General features: G+C 44.8%; 1 protein-coding gene across 2 annotated transcripts in view; it reads left to right on the forward strand.

Annotated features, from left to right (window-relative positions):
* PTPRO (protein tyrosine phosphatase receptor type O) overlaps positions 1 to 23,309 on the forward strand; it is a 199,627-nt gene that overhangs the window by 174,991 nt on the left and 1,327 nt on the right. For both annotated transcript variants that reach the window (XM_054036062.1, XM_054036071.1), the window contains 8 exons: positions 134 to 215; positions 1,129 to 1,219; positions 3,967 to 4,043; positions 6,516 to 6,650; positions 11,356 to 11,478; positions 13,220 to 13,374; positions 18,328 to 18,463; positions 22,409 to 22,529. In XM_054036062.1, coding sequence (XP_053892037.1) covers positions 134 to 215; positions 1,129 to 1,219; positions 3,967 to 4,043; positions 6,516 to 6,650; positions 11,356 to 11,478; positions 13,220 to 13,374; positions 18,328 to 18,463; positions 22,409 to 22,513 — 904 coding nt within the window. In that variant the 3' untranslated portion in view covers positions 22,514 to 22,529. The remainder of the gene's footprint in view (positions 1 to 133; positions 216 to 1,128; positions 1,220 to 3,966; positions 4,044 to 6,515; positions 6,651 to 11,355; positions 11,479 to 13,219; positions 13,375 to 18,327; positions 18,464 to 22,408; positions 22,530 to 23,309) is intronic.

Raw genomic sequence — 23,309 nt, forward strand, 5'->3', positions numbered from 1 at the left:
TGCAAGCTCTATCCCAGGTATAATTACTTAGTAGAATACAATGCTAAAAATACAGATTAGTGAATTGTTAGTGCTCAAAAACAAAACAAACCTATTTAAGAAATTAATTTCTTTTCCATGTGTTTTTGAAAAGCCCTGTGCAGTTGGATGACTTTGATGGCTACATCAAGGATATGGCCAAAGATTCAGATTATAAATTTTCTCTGCAATTTGAGGTATGTATATGGAGACGACAGCTCCTAGCTGCCTCTCCCAAATTGGACTACTTCTTTTGCCAGACTGAAAGAACCAGATGGGTGGTATGATTGTGGCATTCGGACCCACACATCTGTTGTAGCATAGTCCACGTGGCAGCCTAAGTTGACTACAATCCATTTTTAAAATGAAAAATGGCACTGGTGACAACCAAATCTTCTGAAACAAAGGGACAGTTAACTGGGGACATATGGTCTTGTCTGACTAGTTTATTTCCCCAGTACTAAAAATGCAAGATTGTCAAGTGAAGACAAAAGGGAGCTACAAACACTAGGTGGAATCTTGGATCTGTTGATCATGGTGGCAAAACTCCATTTGACTTAATAGGGTTAGGATTCGACCCACTGTTCTCTCAGGTGGCACACATTGTGTTCATCTTATTTATGATCGTATGTTACAGAATATTTTAGATTGATTATTTAAGGTAATGAATAGTAATTCTATAAATCTCAGGATCAAAAGCAGCTGTGAGTTGTAGGTAATTGAGGAAGCATTACTGAAATCTAGCTCAGATGGTGACATCATCTGATAGCTATTCAGTGGCCTATGTGGAATGAGTTTGGTAGACAGGAACAAAATCATCAGCTTAGGTGACAGTAACTGACAAACATACTTACAGTCTCATCAGGGTAGCCAAAGGTTGAATGGGCATGGAGACCAGACTTCCTTCCCATTCTTAGAAGTGGTCGCCCAGGTATGAGCCACATGATGAGGTATTACAAGGAAACTTGCTGTATCTGTAGTGTTCGTAAATAAAGTGCTTTGGAGTCCAGGGCTGTCAGTCTGGCCGTTGTCAGAAGCATTATTCACAAACCATTCATTTTCAGGTGTTAGTTAATTTAATTGCAACATTTTCCCTTCTGTCATAAACAGGAGCTAAAACTGATTGGGCTTGACATACCCCATTTTGCTGCTGACCTTCCCATGAATCGATGTAAAAATCGCTATACAAATATCCTGCCATGTAAGTACAATAGACGCAGACTCCTGCGAGGGTCCCTTGGGGGAAGGCAGGGGGGGAAGAAGAGTTTTAATTGTGGAATTGGTGCAGGTTTTCCAGCAGGTAAAAGCTTGTTTTAAAAGCTGTCCTTGGAGAGAAATAGGTCTCCCTTCATTTTGAAAGGTTGAAGCTCTGTGTTTTATATTTGTCATGATTGAAAATAGTAGGTCATTCCTACTGCTGAGCAGCCTTCTTCAACTTTTTTTTTTCCTCATGATTTTAATGAGATCCGAAGAGACCTGACAGTGAAGACTCTTGAAGGCAGGAGCGTGTAGCAGTAATGAAGCCGTATCCATGCAGCGAGAACTGGGCATTACTTATTAGTATGGCATGCTGGCCCTCTACAGTTTTGCCTTTGTTATGCTGGAGCGTGTGTAATTGTGCAGGGCCGGCTCTAGGCACCAGCCCTCCAAGCACGTGCTTGGGGCGGCACTTTCTAAGAGGCGGCATTCCGGCCTCCCTTTTTTATTTTTATTTTTTATTTTTTTGCTTGGGGCGGCGTTGCCGGGAGCCGGCCCTGGCTCAGCCACTCGCCCTGCCAGCAGGAGCTGGGATCCGCGCCCCCTGCCCAGCCCGGCGGCGCCCTGTACAGCGCTGCCCTGGGGAGACTCAGCACGGCAGCGGGAGCAAGACCCCATCTACCTCCCTGCACCCCAGGCGCCGCTTCCCTTCCCCCACACACACACACTCCGGGAGCCTCTCTCGCGGCCGCTGCAGCCCGGGCTGCGGTGGTGGCTAGAGGGGCTCCCGGTGTGTGTGAGGAGCGGAGGGGTGGGGGAAGGAAGCGGCGCCCGGGATGCAGGGAGGGAGATGGGGTCCTGCTGCCCCTGCCGCGCCGAGTCTTCCCTTCCTGGCCCCCGCCGCTCCTCACACACTCCGGGAGCCCCTCTAGCCACCGCCGCAGCCCAGGCTGCAGCAGCCGCGAGAGGGGCTCCCGGAGTGTGTGAGGAGCGCGGAGGGAGAGAAGTGGCGCCTCCTGGAGCAGAGCCCGGGCTGCGGTGGAGGCGAGAGGGGCTCCCAGATTCAGGGCCGCCCGGGGTGGGGGTGGGAGGGCAAGTGGGGCAATTTGCCCCAGGCCCCGGGTATGTCCAAGGCTCCCCCCGCCTCCATCTTCCCCCATCCCCCGGCATCTCAGCCGGTAAGGGGGCGGGGCTGCAAGCTGTGGCCGAGCGGCGAGAACTCAGGCCCCGCTGGAGACACCAGGCGGCTGCAGCGATGTTTGGGAGCAGGGTAAGCGGCATGGTAAGGGGCCAGGGCACCCCCGATCCCATCCCCCACAACCCTGACCCCCAGCTCCGAGCCTAGCCCCTCTGAGCCGGGCACCCCCCAACCCCATCCCCCCCACAGCCCTGACCCCCAGCGCTGAGCCTAGCCCCTCTGAGCCGGGCACCCCCCCGACCCCATCCCCCCCACAGCCCTGACCCCCAGCGCTGAGCCCAGCCCCTCTAAGCCAGACACCCCCCGACCCCATCCCCCCACAGCCCTGACCCCCAGCTCCGAGCCCAGCCCCTCTAAGCCAGGCACCCCCCGACCCCATCCCCCACAACCCTGACCCCCAGCTCCGAGCCCAGCCCCTCTGAGCCGGACACCCCCCGACCCCATCCCCCCCACAGCCCTGACCCCCAGCGCTGAGCCCAGCCCCTCTGAGCCGGACACCCCCCGACCCCATCTCCCCACAGCCCTGAGCCCAGCCCCTGTGAGCCAGGTACCCCCCAACCCAGAGCCCAGCTCCCCACACAGCCCTGGGCAACAGCAGCACCACCCCCAGGCAGCAACAGCTCATTGGCACCAACCATTACCATCACCCAGCGACAGCCCATTATGTAATTGCAAATGTATACATACCATTAAAGCATTTAATGTTTTAAAATTTAGTGTATTTTCAAATTATTACAAATTAATTTTTGAATCTATTTCACTAGTTATTTTTTACATTTCCAAATACATGTTACAATAGTATTGCAACTTTTTTTTATGGAAGAGGCCCCTGAAATTGCTTTGCCCCAGGCCCCCTGAATTCTCTGGGCAGCCCTGCCCAGAGCGTGTGAGGAGCTGGGGAGGGAGGGAAGTGGGGTCCCCTGGAGCCAAGCCCAGGCTGCGGTGGCGGCGAGAGGGGCTCCCTGAGTGTGTGAAGAGGTGAGCTACCGGCTGGGCTCATCAGTGCTGAGCAGGTAGCCCCGCAGCCGGAGATCCTTGCCTTCCCGCCCGCCGGGGCTGGGCCAGGGCGCGGTGAGGCTGAAGAGCAGCAGGTCCAGGGGGCTCTCCAGGTCCTCGGCTGCCAGCATGTCAGGGGTGAGGATGGTGAGCACGAACTGATCCACCTTGGCCACCAGCAGCCCTGCAAAGCCCAGGGAGGGGCCGTGTTCTCCGTGCCGCCCCGCAGCCGCACTGCCACCTGCAAGTACTCCCACTCCGCGCCGCCCAGCAGCTCCAGCTGCATGGGGACAGAGTCACGGCTGGGCCAGGGCTTAGCCGCCGTGTGCTGGTAGCGGATCCCACGTTTGGGGGGGAGCCCAGTGCTGGGGTGGCAGGGGGTGCGGGTGGGGGGGGCACTGGTGGGCTGGAGGGGGCAGCCAAAAATTTTTTTGCTTGGGGCAGCAAAAAACCTAGAGACGGCCCTGAATTGTGTTTCAGGATTTTAAGAAATTATTTAAAACCTCCCACCATTTGCTCAAGCTGCCCCCATTCTTCCCCCCCACTTCTTTTTACAGATGACTTTAGCCGTGTCAGATTAATTTCGATGAATGAAGAAGAAGGTTCAGACTACATTAATGCCAACTATATTCCTGTAAGTGATAAGACTCAAATCAACCTGAGGCTTAATGTTCTTAGTAGGGAGATATCACACAGGTAGTGAAAAGAGTGAAAATTCCTAGCAGTTTGGTGACTTCTTTAAAAAAAAAAAAAAAAAAAAAAAAAAAATTTACCGCAATGTCACTAATTTTGCCTTCAGTGAACAGTACTTTTCACCAGCCCATAAACTTGTTTTTGTGCACATTTTGCCACAGCAACACTGAAATTTGCGTGCATCCTGTTACAGGTGGGAGGAAATTGGCTGGGGACACAGGTGAAAAGGTTAATCTCTGCACTGCTATTCTCAAACAGCTAGAGGTTTTTTTTCCAATATTTTAATCTATGTGGAATAAAGGCAGTGAACCAGAGATATAGGTACAGTTAAAATGCACAGAGAACAAGCCCAGGGCATGGTGTGCAAACATAGCTTCTATTTGCACTACCCTGATCTTGCTATTGTTCTGTTCACTCCTTCTTCCTTGCACTATGTTAGAGCAGCTGTCTAACAGCTCATAGCAATACTGCTATAGTTTTAGGACAGCAAGTGAAGAATGCTGTATTCAGCTGTAACTGTGTGGGATATGTAGGGAGGCAGAATGTAATTTTGTACATCGGAACTTGGCCAGGATGCTGGGAAAAGCTCCCTACTGTTATGAAAAGTGCTGTGGCATCTTTAATGACTACAAATGGTTGGCATATCTGTGTTCTAGTTCTCCACTGAAACAGCAGAGTGGCCCATAGCTTCATGCTAAGGACTTGGTTCAGTACTGACTAAAATGGGAAGAGCATTACTGAATCAATATCCCCACTTTGGAAGTCTCCCATCCAAACACTGACAAAGCACTGACCTTATTTAGCCTCCGAGATCTGACAAGATCACAGAACTAAGTGATAAGGCCATGCAGGCTCTTTTTCTTCATTAAATATTAATAATGTGTACATTTGATGCTAGTCAGAAAACTAGAATGACAATTTTATAGCATCTATCTATCTATCTATCTATATATATATATATATATATATCATCCAGATATATATGTCTCTTCAGCTTTTGTCAGTTTCGTGTTTATATTTTAGATGTGTTTAATACTACGCACAAAAACCACCTTCCAATACTTTAGATACAACACAGCTATGTTAGTTTTTGGCTTATTTGGATGATCACTCTCCCACTTGGCACCTCATGGTAGTTTCATCTCAAACCCTAGTGTTCATGGTGATCTGCTTTCCACTGTCAACAGAAATGCGCTGCATCAGTTATATACATATCCCATAGGAAGCAAAATGAAATATGTTCTGTACTTACGAATTATTATGAGTGTTGAGTTTGAACTGAGTTTTTTACAGATGGGAAATGCTGAATTAGGCTGCCTATGGAAAGTGCTTCCAAATCATCAGTATTTTAATTACTTGAATGCTGTAGGCTGATACATCCATAGCCTATTTCATGCAGGAACATACTGTGGTTTGAACGTATCTGTTATTTTTTCCCCCAACTACTGTGGGTATTAGATAACTTTCTGAACCTAGTTCTGCTGATAATCTCCTGTGTTCACTGAAAACAGGGACCCAGGGTCATAGTTAAATCAGTCCTGACACCCAGCAAATATGCCTGATGTTAACTAGCAGATACTGAAATGGTATCTTGTATTATTTACTAAATTCCCTTTTCTACAATAGTGCCCAAAAAAGTATCTACAAATAAAAGCAGACAGATTAGCGGAGGGATAGGAATGTGAATGTATGGGTATAATTTCTCCTAAAAGTGCTTCTGGTTTAGTAAATTATAAATATATGATAACCTTCTAAGAGTTATGACTTTTAGAATAATCTATTACTATTATTTTAGGTCTAAGATTACCAGGTATTTTACTGATTTGGGTCTTGAGCTTGCAAACACTTACGCATGTGTTCCTTGATTAGAGTTCAGCTGATTAATCCTTTCCTTTTGATTCTATTATTAAATTTAATTCACCACAGGTGCCACTTAATTTATTTGGGGGAAAGGACAAGATAAGGATATATAACTATTGTACTTGTGAATTCACAGCATGTTAAATTTATTAAAACTTTGTTTAAAAAAAAAACAGCCCTGATTTAGTTTTCATTTTTTATGCTGTTTATTTTTTGTACTTTTGGACAGTGAATTTACATTGGTCAGTTTTACTTTCTGTCCATACACAGGTTAATTTCCAGGTTCTTCTGTAGTATTTGGGACTCAAAATCTCCTTGGAAATATTTTGATTAAAAAAAAAAAACAGTTTTTACTGAATTAAAAACAACAAACCAAACAACTTGATATAGGCTTCTTCATGTTAGGAATTACTTTAAAAAAGCTCTTTGAATTTTGGACTTAAACATTCAAAAATGTAACTTTAAAAACGTTGTAAATATGCTCCTGAGGAGAATTTATGTTCTGAACAGTCTGTGAAATGAAGTATATTAATAAATTGCACCTGTCTCTTAGGGCTACAACTCACCACAGGAATACATTGCAACCCAGGGGCCATTGCCAGAGACAAGGAATGATTTTTGGAAGATGGTTCTCCAGCAAAAATCACAAATCATTGTTATGCTCACGCAGTGTAATGAAAAAAGAAGGGTACGTAACATAATCCTATGTGCATTTTGCAAGGAAATAAATAATTTCAGTGGTCGTTAGGTTCCTTTGCATTATTTTCTAACACAAAACAGCAATATAAGGCAAGCTCTTGAAAGCCCTCTGCACCCAAAACTCCTAATGAAATCAATAGGAGATCCAGAAGGGGACCCATGGTCACTTATTGTAAGCTCTTCGGTGTAGGAATAGTTCTATTTGTTTGTAGTGTTAGGGCATCTAGCACAATAGGGCCCCTATTTGAATTGAGACCGCTCTCGGTGCTACTGTAACACAAATAATTAAGATTAATGATAATAAATAACAAGTCTAAAGAGCTGGTGCTGAATGAGACCATGAGTAATGGTAGCAAGTAGAGTCATAATATTTGAATCCAAATATGAACTACTTGAACTTCAGCTGTGTTTGGACCTCAGGTTTGGTTTTGGTCCCATCTTTAGTAGGAAGTTACCTGTTGTAAGAGGCTGACAAGATTTTTATCAAGAGTAAAAGATTCTTACATGACTCAAATTAGACTTTAAAATGGCAGCAATAGGGAGTGGATGGCTCAGGGGACTGTTACTGGTTTGAATCCAGGCTGGCGGTGAATGAAAAATTGTTACTGTCTGATGGCTGTTTGTTGGCATCTCTGAAATGAGTGGTGGTCCCAGCTCAGTTCCTAGTCTACAGGTGTGTATCCACATCACAAAAACTACTAACACAGTTGGCACCGGTTGTCCCCCTGATTGGGAGTTTCAGCAGAGAGGCCGAGAATTGGCTGGGCATGGTCACTGAATGTGCTGAAATCCTTTGAACCAAACTGTGAACCCTGTATCTAATGGAATCCACTTCCTGCCAGAGGGTGCAGCAGCACCACCAGGACCCCTAGTTCCAGCACCTATGGACTGAAATAGAGTCTTACTCTCCCTTCAGGTCAACACACTGTTGGGGCAGCATGGAGGAGCTGCCAGAGCCCATGCTGTACCTCTTGTGTGGATGAAGAGAACACTCATTTCCTAGTACTGTTGTTCTGGTGGTATTAGGAACAAGAGAACAAAACAATACTAAAATTAAAGATGGCACCAGTGATCTTTTTCTCTTCCGCTTGAAGCATGCCTCCAAATATCTTATTGTTCTCTGTAAATTAGCATTGGACACAACACGCTTTATTGCATGGTTTCAGTGCAGCCATTATAACAGATGTCAATGTAATAGATATTCTTTCATTAAACTGAGATAACCAAATCAACACAGTCTTGGCCATGATATTTGTAGCATCTATATTTGCTTTCCAGCTATTTTTTTTTGTTCTGGCCATTTGCACAGATAACACGTATGTAAATGACATGCAGATATCAATGGTATTTTAATAATAATAGGGACACTGTCAATGTGAGAGCTGTGTAAAAATGACAAAACATTATTTTTCAAAATGGAATGTGAAATATAATAATCAGCTAATGTATGTACATTGCTTATGATCTTGGATATCATAGAATCATAGAAGATTAGGGTTGGAAGAGACCTCAAGCGGTCATAGAGTCCAACCCCAACTAAATCATCCCAGCCAGGGCTTTGTCAAGCTGGGTCTTAAAAACCTCTAAGGATGGAGATTCCACCACTTCCCTAGGTAACCCATTCCAGTGCTTCACCACCCTCCTAATGAAATAGTTTTTCCTAATATTCAACCTTGACCTCCCACACTGCAACTTGAGACTGTTGCTCCTTGTTCTGTCATCTGGCACCACTGAGAACAGCCGATCTCCATCCTCTTTGGAACCCCTCCTTTCAGGTAGTTGAAGGCTGCTATCAAATTCCCCCTCACTCTTCTCTTCTCTTCTGCAGACTAAATAAACCCAGTTCCCTCAGCCTCTCTTCATAAATCATGTGCCCCAGCCCCCTAATCATTTTTGTTGCCTTCTGCTGGACTCTCTTCAATCTGTCCACATCCTTTCTGTAGCGGGGGGGGGGGGCAACACTGGACACAATACTCCAGATTTGGCCTCACCAGTGCCGAATAGAGGGGAATAATCACTTCCCTCAATCTGCTGGCAATGCTCCTACTAATGCAGCCCAATATGCCGTTAGCCTTCTTGGCAACAAGGGCACATCAACAAAGTTGACTCATATCCAGCTTCTTGTCCACTGTAATACCCAGGTCCTTTTCTGCAGAGTTGCCACTTAGCCAGTCGGTCCCCAGCCTGTAGCAGTGCAAGGGATTCTTCTGTCCTAAGTGCAGGACCCTGCACTTGTCCTTGTTGAACCTCATCAGATTTCTTTTGGCTCCAATTTGTCTAGATCACTCTGGACCCTATCCCTACCCTCCAGCATATCTACCTCTCCCTCCAGCTTAGTGTCATCTACAAACTTGCTGAGTGTGCAATCCATCATCCAGATCATTAATGAAGATGTTGAACAAAACTAGCCCCAGGACCAACCCCCAGGGCACTCCGCTTGATACTGGCTGCCAGCTAGACATCGAGCCGAGCCCAACAATCTAGCCAGCTTTCTATCCAGTTTATAGTCCATTCATCCAATCCATACTACTTTAACTTGCTGGCAAGAATACTGTGGGAGACGGTATCAAAAGCTTTGATAAAGTCAAGGTATATCACGTCCATCGCTTTCCCCATATCCACACAGCCAGTCATCTAATCAGAGAAGGCAATCAGGTTGGTCAGGCATGACTTGTCCTTAGTGAATCCATGTTGATTGTTCCTGATCACCTTCCTCTCCTCCAAGTGCTTCAAAATGGATTCCTTGAGGACCTGCTCCATGATTTTTCTGGGGACTGAGGTGAGGCTGACCAGTCTGTAGTTCCATGGATTCTCTTTCTTCCCTTTTTTAAAGATGGACACTATATATTTGCCTTTTCCCAATTTTCCAGGACCTCCCCAAATCGCCACAAGTTTTCAAAGATAATGGCCAATGGCTCTGCAATCACATCAGCCAACTCCCTCAGCACCATCGGATGAATTGCATCTGACCCCATGGACTTGTGCATGTCCAGCTTTTCTAAATAGTCCCTAACCTGTTCTTTCACCACTGAGGGCTGATCACCTCCTCCCCCTACTGTGCCGCCCAGTGCAGCAGTCTGGGAGCTGACCTGGTCTGTGAAAACCGTGGCAAAAAAAGCATTGAGTACTTCAGCTTTTTCCACATCATCTGTCACTAGGTTGCCTCCCCCATCCAGTAAGGGTCCCACACTTTCCCTGACCACCTTCTTGTTCCTAGCATACTGGTAGAAACCCTTCTTGTTACCCTTCACATTCCTTGCTAGATGCACCTCCAATTGTACTTTGGCCTTCCTGATTACACCCCTGCATGCTTGAGCAATATTTTTATACTCCTCCCTAATCATCTGTCCAAGTTTGTTACTAGTAAGGAGACATGGGCTGCAGTATGATGATGACACCCAACTCTGTGTATATGTCTTGTCTAGTTTGGATGATGCAGTTCAGCGTCTCAGTCGCTGTCTAGTCAAGGTTGGCACATGGATGATAGTGAGCAATGATGGTGGGTTTGGGGAAGCAGCCAGGGGAGATGGCAGGGGTAATATCAGCCCCTTGGATTGAAGGAGTACATCTGTCATTAGTTAAGTATTCACAACTCGGGTTATTTTAGCCCCCCAGCTACTGTTTGATGACCACATCACAGCAGTGGCCCACTCTGTTGTTTCCCATCAGTGTCTGGCTAGGACATCGTGGCCTTTCCTTCTGGCCACAGACCTTGCCACCATTATCCGTGCTTTTGTTACCTCAAGATTTGGCTATTGCAATGCTCTCTATATGGGATTACACCTTAAAACCATTCAGAGACCGAGGTTTGTGTAGAATGCAGCAGTTCGCTTATTGAGCAGGGCATTGTAACAGCAATGTTCCAGGATAACTAGCTGCCCATTGGTCTCTGGGTTGAGTTTAATGTGTTGGTTATGAGCTGTGAAGCCATATATGGGCTGGCACAAGCCAATGGACACGCCTCTCTCCCATGCCATACTGCCACAGCTGCAGTCAGCATGGATGCTTAACTGGATCCTCCTCATTGTAAAAGAAAGACGATACCTGGCAGGCTGTTCTCTGTGGGAGCTCTGGGACTCTGGAACTTGGTCTTCCCACCCGCTTGTTCCAAAATAACTCAGATTTGCAAGCACACTGAAAGAGACACCTGTTTCATTGGGTCTCTGGAGAAGGCTGAGGGTGTGCTTCTTAGATGGTGAATGGGGTAAGTGGGTCCGGTGAAATGGATTTTAATGCTGCTATGGTTTAATTTTATGGTATTTACTGCATGGTTGATTGTTAGGGTGCCTAGAGCCTTGGTTGATTGTCTTTATTATTTTAAATCTAAATAAAATAAAAATATTACATCATGGTCCTTTACACTGTAATAGAGAACACTTGGAACATATATTTTCATTTCCTTTCATGTATGAGCTTGTTCACTGCATTTTGGAAACTTGTTGTCTGAGATCATCAATGCTCTTCTATTAGGGATGACTACTGTCTACAGTCCATGGGCCATAATGAGACCCATAGATCTTTCTTTTGCCATAATCAGGCTGCTTTTCTAAAGCTTCATTTTTGGTGAGAGTTTACACACACACATCTACATAACACACACGTGCTTCAGTGCCAAGCCAAATTCTGCTGTGTTGCTTCCCAAACTTGAGTCTAAATAGATTTTGATTGTACTGTTGTTTTTTCTTTTCTTCTAGGTGAAATGTGATCATTACTGGCCTTTTACAGAAGAGCCTATTGCTTATGGGGACATCACAGTGGAGATGCTTTCTGAGGAGGCGCAAACGGACTGGTCTTATAGGAACTTCAGAATCAGCTATGTAGGTGACGGGAAAGATGTTTCATTGCTTTTCATTAGAGATTAGCCCACCCTGCAAAAGTTGGATCCATATCTCACACACTCCAAAATTCAGGGGTGTTCAGATCTGGAGTTTTGGGGCACTTAGTTAGAGAAAGAGGGGCCAATGGCAACATTCATAAATAGGTTTTGATTGCAAGCACCTTCAGATTTCAAAGATGTTCTGATCTGGGGTTTTGGTTCAGGCCCTTCTCTTATTTCTATCCATCCCAGGCATCTCCAGGGCGTAAAGGTTGTCTCTCTAGTCTAGATCCTAGTGGACAAATGTTCAACCCACAAAAACTGTTATGCTTGGTACGTTGCTGCTGTGGTGTAAAGGTGTAACTAATGGTGCCCTACGTGGACACCTGAGGTTTCCCAGGAGGATCCTTACATAGTGTAGACCTAATGCACAACATCTAGCATAATTGGGCCCTGATCATGACTAGGGGTTCTAAGTGCTAGTGTAGTACAAATAATTAATGATAATGGTTTCTTTGGAGACCACATTTCAGCCAGGTTTTGGGGTTTTTTTTGGTCCTGTGTATCAGACGATGGTCCATTTTCAATTATAAACTGTTCAAGGCCTGAAAATAAGAATATAGAAGTTGAGGAATATTGTTTGTAAAGGAGGCAATTGCACATTATTTGTGGCATTCTTTTGGTGCCATGTCCCTGAAATGCTGTTGAATAAAACAGAATTTAATCCATGAATGGTATTCCATCCCTTGGTGCTGTGGTAATAGAATGTTTTGCTGTATTAACTGCTCTAAGCAGAGGAAGTGGGAGGAGCCTACTGCACATTCCAATCTTTCAAACACTTGTACTTGCTTAAGGCAGAAGTACAGCTAGGAATGGGCAAAACAGTTGTCAAATGTAATGTAATAGAACTGAATCAAACTGCAATCATTCCGGTGCATTCCCATACTTTTTAATTTGGACCAGAAAGGCTGGAAATAGTTCAAGAATGGACTATCAAAACCAGGAAATATAGAAATTATTTTGAGAGCATTAGATTTCTGAACCAAAAGTGTTTGGATAAGCATCCAGATTTTCAGGTGTCTATTCCAATTTCATCTCTGCCTCCCAATGCTTTGAATGGCACTACTAATTACAGGAATCATCATTTGAACTTGTGCAAGAATGGGAGACTGATACAGTGGATCAGAACCATAGTGCTGTAGGAATTTACAGCATCAACTCTCTGTCCTGAGTTGTGGGGATAAAAAACTGTCACTTGAGTGCATTTGTCTCAAAGCCAGATCCTTGTTTGTTGAAGTACTGTCCTAGTCTTCTAATACATTTCAGTTAGAGCTGTTAGAAATTTTATGAATGTCAAATGTTTGTTTAAAAAAAAGTCTTTTTCCCAAAAAACTGTTTTTCGTTGTTTTTTATTTTTTTCCAATTAAACCTGAATGTTAAAATTCCCAAGTTTCTGATCTTTCCAGAAAAATGGGGTGAAAAGAAAAAGGAGAAACAAAAACAAACCCCCAAACCATAGAATTTTTTTTTTTAAGTTTTACAAAAAATATTAACTGAAAATATATTTCTTTTTTGAAACTGTGGAGCAAAAATAATGTGAAAATGTTCACATACGATCTTTACCATTTTTGACTAGCTCTAATTTCATTAGTCTGTATTTGTAAATGCATGAATCAGATTGAACATGATCGCACAGGTAAAACAAATATGAACGTGCTGTTGTTCTGTTTTTTCCGCCTTAGGCTGATGAAGTGCAAGATGTAATGCATTTTAACTACACTGCCTGGCCTGATCATGGTGTCCCCACTACAAATGCTGCAGAGAGCATCTTGCAGTTTGTACAGATGGTCAGACAGCAGTCAACAAAGAGTAAAGGCCCCATGGTCATACACTGCAGGTAAAGGCTTAATTTTCCATTTTCCTTTAATGTGTAACCATTCAAATACATTGAGAAGAACACTGGAGGGAGGGATTTCTTTCCACCTTTCAGGTGCTGAGAACTGTATTTTTGTTTTGTTTTGTTTTTTTGTGTCTTATGGTAAAATCCTGGCCCTATTGCAGTAAGTGAGAGTTTTACCATTGACTTTAATGGGACCAGGATTTCATTCTGTGTTCCTAGATGTAAGGGGGGTGAGGGAGAGGGAGAGATACCATATATTTTTATCATAGTAAAGTATTACAGGTCTGATCCTCAGCTGAGGTAAATTAGCCTCATGGACGTCAGTGGAGTTATGCAGTGTTGTATTATATCATCTGAGGACCTTGCCATACACTTGCATTTCCATGTTTTTGCAATTCAAATGGAAAAATCAAAACAGTCTGTCAAGCAGTATGCCGTTTCCCTACAGAGACGTACTCTGTGTAGATCATCACTCTTGGATAATTTGGCCTTCAGTACACAACGTTGGGAGTTAAATCCATAGACCGGCAGTAAACCATATGGCACAATATACAGGTTTTTTTTTTTCTTGAGGGCAGCATTTTTATATAGTAACTGTCACCTTTGTTCATCATCAGGCTTCTTGTAAGACACTATTGAGCTCTCTGAAGGCAGCTGCTGCATTAATAATTGTACCAAATTGATTCCTGATGTAACTCCATTGTAGTGACATCAAAGATTAATTTGCCCCACAATGTGTAATGGTAAGACTGCTCCTGGTAATGGTAGATTATTATAGGGTGCGATGGTGTGGGACTCACCCCTGCGGTGCCTCCTGCTGGTAGTCTCAAGAATTAACTCTTTCCAGCCAGGGCCAGCTCTAGGCACCAACCCTCCAAGCACGTGCTTGGGGCGGCACTTTCTAAGAGGCGGCACTCCGGCCCCCCTTTTTTATTTTTATTTTTTATTTTTTTGCTTGGGGCGGCATTGCTGGGAGCCGGCCCTGGCCCAGCCACCTGCCTCCGTCTTCCCCCTCCCCCGGCATCTCAGCCGGTAAGGGGGCGGGGCTGCAAGCTGCGGCCGAGCGGCGGGAACTCAGGCCCCGCTGGAGACACCAGGCGGCTGCAGCAATGTTTGGGAGAGGGGTAAGGGGCCGGGGCACCCCCGACCCATCCCCCACAGCCCTGACCCCCAGCTCCGAGCCTAGCCCCTCTGAGCTGGGCACCCCCGACCCCATCCCCCACAACCCTGACCCCTAGCTCCGAGCCTAGCCCCTCTGAGCCGGGCACCCCCTGACCCCAACCCCCACAACCCTGACCTCCAGCTCCGAGCCTAGCCCCTCTGAGCCGGGCACCCCCCGACCCCATCCCCCCCACAGCCCTGACCCCCAGCGCCGAGCCTAGCCCCTCTGAGCCGGGCACCCCCGACCCCATCCCCCACAGCCCTGAGCCCAGCCCCTGTGAGCCGGGTACCGCCCAACCCAGAGCCCAGCTCCCCACCCAGCCCTGGGCAACAGCAGCACCACCCCCAGGCAGCGACAGCCCATTGGCACCAACCATTACCATCACCCAGCAACAGCCCATTATGTAATTGCAAATGTATACATACCATTAAAGAATTTAATGTATTTAGTGTATTTTCAAATTATTACAAATTAATTTTTGAATCTATTTCACTAGTTATTTTTTACATTTCCAAATACATGTTATTATAGTATTGCAACTTTTTTTTATGGAAGGGGCCCCTGAAATTGCTTTGCCCCAGGCCCCCTGAATTCTCTGGGCAGCCCTGCCCAAAGTGTGTGAGGAGCTGGGGAGGGAGGGAAGTGGGGTCCCCTGGAGCCAAGCCTGGGCTGCGGCGGCGGCGAGAGGGGCTCCCGGAGTGTGTGAAGAGGTGAGCGGCCGGCTGGGCTCATCAGTGCTGAGCAGGTAGCCCCGCAGCCGGAGATCCTTGCCTTCCCGCCCGCCGGGGCTGGGCTAGGGCGGAGTGAGGCTGAAGAGCAGCAGGTCCAGGGGGCTCTCCAGATCCTCGGCTGCCAGCATGTCAGGGGTGAGGGTGGTGAGCACAAACTGATCCACCTTGGCCACCAGCAGCGCCGCAAAGCCCAGGGAGGGGGCCGTGTTCTCCGCGCCGCCCCGCAGCCGCACCGCCACCTGGAAGTACTCCCACTCCGTGCCGCCCAGCAGCTCCACCCGCATGGGGACAGAGTCACGGCTGGGCCAGGGCTTGGCCGTCGTGTGCTGGTAGCGGATTCCACGTTTGGGGGGGAGCCCAGTGCTGGGGCGGCAGGGGGTGCGGGTGGGGGGGGCACTGGTGGGCTGGGGGGGGTGGCAGCCAAAAATATTTTTGCTTGGGGCGGCAAAAAACCTAGAGCCGGCCCTGTTTCCAGCGCAGAGCACTCTCTGCAGGCCGGTGTCCTGCTGCTGCTGGTCCCCGTGTCCCTCCTAGGACCCCAGTGCCCTTTTACCTGGAGTGCTGCCCGTCCAGGCAATACACCACAGATCTGGGTGTCCCCTCCCCAGGGAACCCCCACCCTCTATCCCCACCTTGCGTCAGCCTATGGGCTACTGCCAGTCACCATCTAACCCCCTTTCACTGGGGCCGACTGCAGTCTGTATAAACCAGTCGTCATAGGCAAGGGAGGTGTTGACCTGCTGCCTTTCTCTGCAACCCAGTACCTCCAGGAGCCTTGTACAAGACCCTGCAGCCTGCGTGGCCCCCATCTGAGGCTGCTTTCCCCAATCAGCCTAGGCTTGCTGCTTTCCTAGCAGCAGCCCTCTCCCAGGGCTGATTTCAAGCCTTTCGGGGCAGGAGCGGGTGACAACCCTGCTACATAGGGTTACCTAGTAGAAAGAGGTGTGTAACAGATCAGTTAGTGTGTGTTTAAACTGCTAGGTATACCCTGAATGGAACTCAAAGCTTTATGAAGCTATTAGCCCCACCTCCCTACATCACCCTTCCTAAGGCATCTGCTCACAAGCTGTGAAAATGTGTGTCTGGGTATGCATAGCTACAGTTATGTTGCATTCAAACAATGTCAAAAGCCTCCAGCATAGCTTCCTCATTACTGAAGTGGTGTTTGGAACGTTCTGTCCTTTGCAGTCACGTGGTGTGCCCTAAATAACGGTGACATTACTCAGCAAACAGCCTTTTACAATATCACCCTTTCTAGTTCCTCATGAGATTTCCAGAATTCTTACTAGGAAGTGGTGCAATAGCAGAATTTTTCATTTCTAATAGTGTTCAGTCCTGCAGGTCTCCTTATGAGTTGTTCCACAGAAGTTACTAGGTAAACTCATGGTGAGTACAGCTGCAGGACAGAGCCCTAATGCAAAATTGAGACAGACACTGGGAGGCTCAAAGAAGGGACTATCTACAGCATTTAATTTCACAACCCTATACTTAACTCCCCTGGCTCATGCATACTTTGCATTGGGAGAGTATGGGGGCTAGACCATTTAGGGTTTGACTTTTTCATAAGGATAATGCTACCTGCAGAGAAATGTGGTTTTGGATAGAATGCTAAAGTGCAGTGTAGGTCTTGCAGCACATAGAATTAATGATTTCATGAAATCAGTGGAAAAATGAACCAATGTTTTTTGTGATACTTTTGGAGACCATTAAAATTTTTATCTAACTTTAATGAATGCATGAAATTGATAGTCTGTTACTGGATTTATTAAACTTACTACCTCTTAGAGTCAGACATTTATTATTTTATCTATTGGAGTCATGATTTTTATCATGTCTGTCAAATTCATGAAAATGGATGAATTGATTAATGATAGGACATGTCAAGTTAAATAGAACAAAAAACGGTTATTGAATTCATGAATTTTTATCCTATCTCGGTCATATTTATAAAATCAACCACTTTTATTGGATTAATAAATATCCTACCAGTGTCACAGATATGATATTCTATGCATCTGCCTAGTCAATTTATACCTAAAGCCACCCCATGTCTGCCTAAAACTTTTCTCTCAGGTATGCAAATAATATTTACCAATTTCACATACAGTTGTATCAAGAATGTGAAAGCAAATGGTTTGGTTTTTAGAATGTTGGATCCACACCTATTTACATCAAACTGTTCTGCACCTTTAAAAATCAGGCTTAATAAAATTAAACTAAGATTTTCACTCTCTCTATTAAAACAAAATATATTGTGTGTGAGACTTTCTTTCTTTCTCCATCCCCTCCCTCACCCTTCCAAAGTTAGCCTTTTAAATCCATATTTTGGCATTTAAATCAATTGCCTGATTTTAAAAAGTACTGGGCCTCCAGCAGCTGAAAATCTCTTCTGTGGCCCTCAAAACCAGTCAGTGTCACAGTGACCATTTCACAAGAAGTCTGTTGACTTTGCAGAGCTCTGAAACTAAACCTTGTGGAACTGCAAGTGTAACTTTGTCAAGCTCATTTTCTGTAGGCACCGTAATGTAGGTCTATCTGAATTCACAGATACAGCTCAAGTAGTTTTATACCTCTCATCATCATTAGGAAAAATATAAGGGAGAAAGGGAATTGCAGGTATAAGGGAGAAAGGTGGTCAGTCAAGAAAATGTAAGACAGTGAGAGGAGGCCAAATTTACCCCCATCTGATTTGGCCCAGAATATCACTCTGAGGGTTGGAGTTTTTCAGCCCGGACAGTTTCAGCTGGCAGAATTAGTCAATTGCCTATCACAGCTCTTCTGTATAACGATTTTAATTTTTTAAAGAAAGGTGAAGTAATTGCAAAGCCTTTAGTCCCGTGCATTCTTTATAAGTGAACTGTGAATTACTGTGTGGCATATACTCAAAGGATTAGTCAATTGTATGAATCCAGTGCAAATTAGACATATTTTCATCAGGATGATTATTTCATAATTCTGAATTACAGCACATCATTTGCTTTCTGTACCCCACAACCACTTATCCCCTCTACTCCCACCCACAGAAAGTAGTAATCTGTAATGTTGTGTGTGTTACAGTGCTGGCGTGGGACGGACAGGAACATTTATAGCATTGGATCGGCTCTTACAGCACATTCGTGATCATGAGTTTGTAGATATATTAGGGCTGGTGTCTGACATGCGGTCTTATAGGATGTCCATGGTACAGACAGAGGTACGAATTTCATCTTAATGTATTTTAAAAATTAAATGTACACCTCTACCCCAATATAACACAACCCAATATAACACGAATTCTGATATAACGCGGTAAAGCAGTGCTTGGGGGCGGGGGGGGGGATGCGCACTCCGGCAGATCAAAGCAAGTTCGATATAATGCGGTTTCACTTATAACAGGGTAAGACTTTTTGGCTCCCAAAGGACAGCGTTATATCGAGGTAAAGGTGTATTAAAAATACCATGTTGTACTAATGTAGGTATTATTATAACTATTTCATGCTGCAGAGTCTATTGAGCTTCTTACACAGGCCTGTAAATAGATAAAATAATTGTCTTCTCCATGCTAAATGTATAATACTTTCACATTTTTATGAGTCTGCTACCTAAACTATCAATAGATCAAGGGTAGATCAACGCACTTTCAACCTGGCTGAAGCTTTCTAAAGCAGACCAGCTAGTCCCACTTTATAAGAAACTAGTCTGTGAACAAGCATTAAAACAGAAGTGTATGAGTTATATAAAATACACCATTTTGAAAAATATTGGACTTGATCTAGGATTTAAATGACTTCTAGTAGGATCAGACCACCATTCAGGATCCAGTCATCTGACTAAGCTGGTGATCCAAGAGTTATACAGCGACAATACAAAAATTGGAAAACAAAAACAAAACAAAAGGTGGGGCAAGAGGTTTCTCTCCCCCCCCCCCCCCACCTCCCTCTCTGTTTCTTGGCTAATGTTTCTGTTGAAAATTAAAAAAAAAAAATCAAAATACTTCTGTGAAAAAATTCACTATTCCAGAAACAAATAGACCAAAGCTTCAGAACAGAATTATTTTCCCCTTTTCATTCCCAAGAGCATTAGTTATAGCTGAAAGTTTTCATTTGCTTTCAGTTGCCTGTTGGCTATGTGAAACAAGTGGGTGATCTCCACCCACTTCCTAGTGGGAGGAGACCACATCACAATACCACCAGCACAACTGGCAGCCTTCAGAGATATGCACAGGATTTACTGGGTCTGGAGGATGAACTATGCTTAGAGATGGGTCACTCCAGATCAAGGTAGATGCAAATTAGCTGAGGTAGTATGAGGGAAGCCTGCAGTGCCATTGCCCATCTTGTTGCTTTTTGTATGTAGAGGACTTCATCCTCTCTAGAGGAATCAGCACCTTTCCCCATCACCTGACCTGATCCAGTGCCCACTGATGTCATAGGAAAGATTCCGATTTAAGGCCTTAAGGCGTGAAAATTACTTGGTGTGGGGTTTTTTTTGTTTTGTTTTTAATTCTTGAATTTCACTGAGTTACCATGTCGTAGAATAGGCTTTTACGTCTGTCCAGTTGAGTATGGTTCAGAGGAGAGTGATGGGAGAGACCAGGATGTGCTGCTTGATCTCCTTTTTATTTGGGGAGCAGGGAGCTCCCCAGCCCTCCACAATCCATTTTGTTGGCTTTCCAATTTTCATATTGTTTCCAAGTTTCATGCTGTTGGCCAGCTGGCCTGTTCCCTGCTGCACTGGCATTTTAGCAAAGCATCACTAGGTCCTCTTTCTTCTCTCTTCCTAATATGCGCACACACACTCACACACCGACAGAAGGGCTCTGTAACCCCTCGGAAAGCTAGATGAAGATTAAAGTGTTCCAGGAACTGGTGCCAGGGGGCAGAATTAAATACTGGGGAGCAAGGATCCGGTCCATTGGCACTGTGAGGGAGACACACCTGTTTTATAGTCTTAGTCAACAAAGCTTGCTCTAATGCAGCCTGACAACAGGAAAATCTTACCTCACAGACCAGGGTGTCATCCATTTCTGTGCTTGCCAGCCCTGACCGCTTCAGGTTTTTTCTTTTTAAATTAGAGTGGAATTTCCTAGTCTTTATAAAGCTGTATCCACACAGGCCACTAGGTGTCAGTGTAATTTAAGAGCAGACAGACGGATCAGTTAGAGCTGTGTGAACCTTTCATTACAAAACTTGAAACCACACACAGCTCACCTGGTTTCATGTTTCCTTCCAAACTGGAAACCCAGGATCCCAGGTTAATGGATGTTTGAAATCCAGTTAGGTTTGAGATCTGAATTTTGAGCTGGCCTCATAAGGTATATGTGCACCTGGGGACGAAAAACGCATGGTTGGCCCGGGTCAGCTGACTTGGGCTACATGGGACTCAGGCTTTGGGGCTGAAAAATTGCTGTGTAGACATTCAGGCCTAGGCTGGAGCCCGAGCTCTCGGAGGGTGGAAGGTCAGCTACCCCAGACCAGCCATAGCCATGCTGCAGGGCTTATATCCCTGTGTAGATGTTCCCATATGTGTAAGGAGCTGAACCAAATCCCAGAGTCTGAACAACTTTGGGAAGGAAATATGAAATCCAAACCCCAATTTTGTAGCTTAAAGCCATCTCAGACCTCTTAGTCAGTCTTATCAAGTTTTGTCACCATTTACATTGGAATGAGGTTAACTGATGAGGTTTAGAATTCAAGGTGAAATGCATTATTATTCAGAGGTCCCAATTAAAGATCAAGGCAACATTCTGCTTAACACTGTACACACATACAATGAAACATGGCCCTTGCCCCAATCTTCCTTTGGGGAAGTAATTTGGTGGTTGATAATCCCACAGTAAATAAATAAATTATTAACCACTCTGTGACCAGAAACCATCAGTTTTTAGCTGTTTATTGTGACGAGTCACAAACACACACACACACATAGAAACCCACCAAGTATGGCTTTTATTTGCCTAAATATAAGGAGTATGATGCTTTAAGATTTAAGGGCATAATATATTTTCAAGTAATAAGAATATAAGGATTTTGTACAGAAGCTCCTCTATTTCCTAAAATACTTCCAAAATTACACACAGAAGAATTGCTTCACATGCCCCGAAATGCAGCTACGGCCAGAGGAAATGTAGCAGTTATTCAACAGTGCCCTCCAAAGTTACCAGACAGGTTGCAATTGCAGGGGGAATTTAGGATGGTAGAATACAATTACCCAGCTGTAAATTGGCTAGCACCGTGAAACCGTGCCAAGGATCCTGTAATAACTTCAGTTTTCCATCTCACCAACAAGGCCCCTCTTACCACAGCAGGGCATTACTACCGCAGAGGGGGGAGTGCCACCTACAGAATCATCAGTGCTGCTGCTTGTATCTGGATTTTCCTTTTAGGTCTCCCCTCCAAGTACTGATGCTGCTTAGTTTTGAGATCTGACAAAAAAATAGCCAAGAGGGCCAATAATTTATAGAGTACAAAGCCAGAAGGGACCACCATGATGATCTAGTCTGACCTGCTGCATAACACGGGCCTTAGAATTTCCCTGAATTAATTCCTATTTGAACTAGAGCATCTCATTTAGGGGGAAAAAATCCAATCTTGATTTAAAAATGAGCAGTGATGGCGAAGCCCCACAACCTTTGGTAAATTGTTCCAAAGGTTGAAAACGCTCCCTGTTAAAAATGTGTGCCTTATTTACTGTCCGATTTTATCTAGCTTCAACTTCCAATTCTTGAATCTTGTTATACCTTTGTCTGCTCGATAGAAGAGCCCTCTGGTATCAAATAATAACAGACCTGACCCCTTCCTCACTTAATCTTCATACATTTTATTGCCTTACATACTTCATGATTCCCATTAGCAGACAGCACCATTCTCCAGGTGTCATAAATTCAGTCAACACCACTACAGTCTATTAATTATTCAGTTAATTAAGACGAGTCAATAATAGTGACATGGGCAGTTCAGATGAGCTTAATGCTTCCATTGGAATTGTATACTCTAATTTCTTGAATGGGGACACAGATATGTAGCCAGCATACTAATAACTACAGATATTATTTAAGAATCTGTGTGCAGATGATTGTTATCAATATTACTTTATTGAACAGCTTTAACCAAGTTATACCAGGTGCAAAAATATATATATGTTTGGTCTTTTCTCCCAGGAACAATACATTTTTATTCACCAGTGTGTGCAATTGATGTGGCTAAAGAAGAAACAGCAATTCTGCATCAGTGATGTCATATATGAGAATGTCAGCAAGTCCTAGTTCAGAATCACAGGTGGTACGTATGACAGCACCACTCCTTCAGTTCTGCTCATGATTTATAATTCCAGTTGCCTGGTAGCAACTGGTGCAATTAATGTTTTACAACAGGACCTTCATTCTACCTTTTTCCATACTCCCAAGAATTCTACCTTAGGGTTGAAGCTTTCCATGCCCGGTCTCCCGCCCTCTTCCCTTCCCCCTGTGCCCCAGTGGTGGTGGTAGTGTGTGCAGAGAATGAGAGGGAAATCCCTTTAGCTGTTTGCGTTAGCATGGAATGATAAATCACACGTTTCTTAGCATTTTAAGACCTTTTTGGCTCACCAATCATTTAAAAAAAAAGCTGAATAAAATCCTCTCCTGGCTTTCATATAAATTGTCCTAATGAGGTGGCTGCACTTTCCTAAGGTTAAAGGGGAAATTAAAAACCAAAAAGTTATAAAGGGTTGTCATCAGTCACTCGCAAGTGCGCGTTCAATCACGTGTCATCTACCAACTGCCAAATTATCACGGCCAACTGAACCCCTCCCCCTCCCTGTGATTGCCTTATCCTAGCACCCGGGTAAAAGCTGAGGAACTTGTGAACCTGCTATGGAAGCAGTCCGAAGTTGCTACCAGCACTAACACTGAGCAACTTAACGATTAATACAGACATCTTAAGTACATTTTTTTAAGTGCAATAGGCAAAAAAACCTGACAAAATCAAAATGTGCTGTCAAACTGCTGGGGTTCGTTTCCCAGCACTGCCATTGATTCACTTTGCATTCCTAGGTGCATCAGTTAGCAACTGCGTGCCTCA

Source organism: Malaclemys terrapin, chromosome 1, assembly GCF_027887155.1.
Source record: "Malaclemys terrapin pileata isolate rMalTer1 chromosome 1, rMalTer1.hap1, whole genome shotgun sequence".
Taxonomy (NCBI): domain Eukaryota; kingdom Metazoa; phylum Chordata; order Testudines; family Emydidae; genus Malaclemys; species Malaclemys terrapin.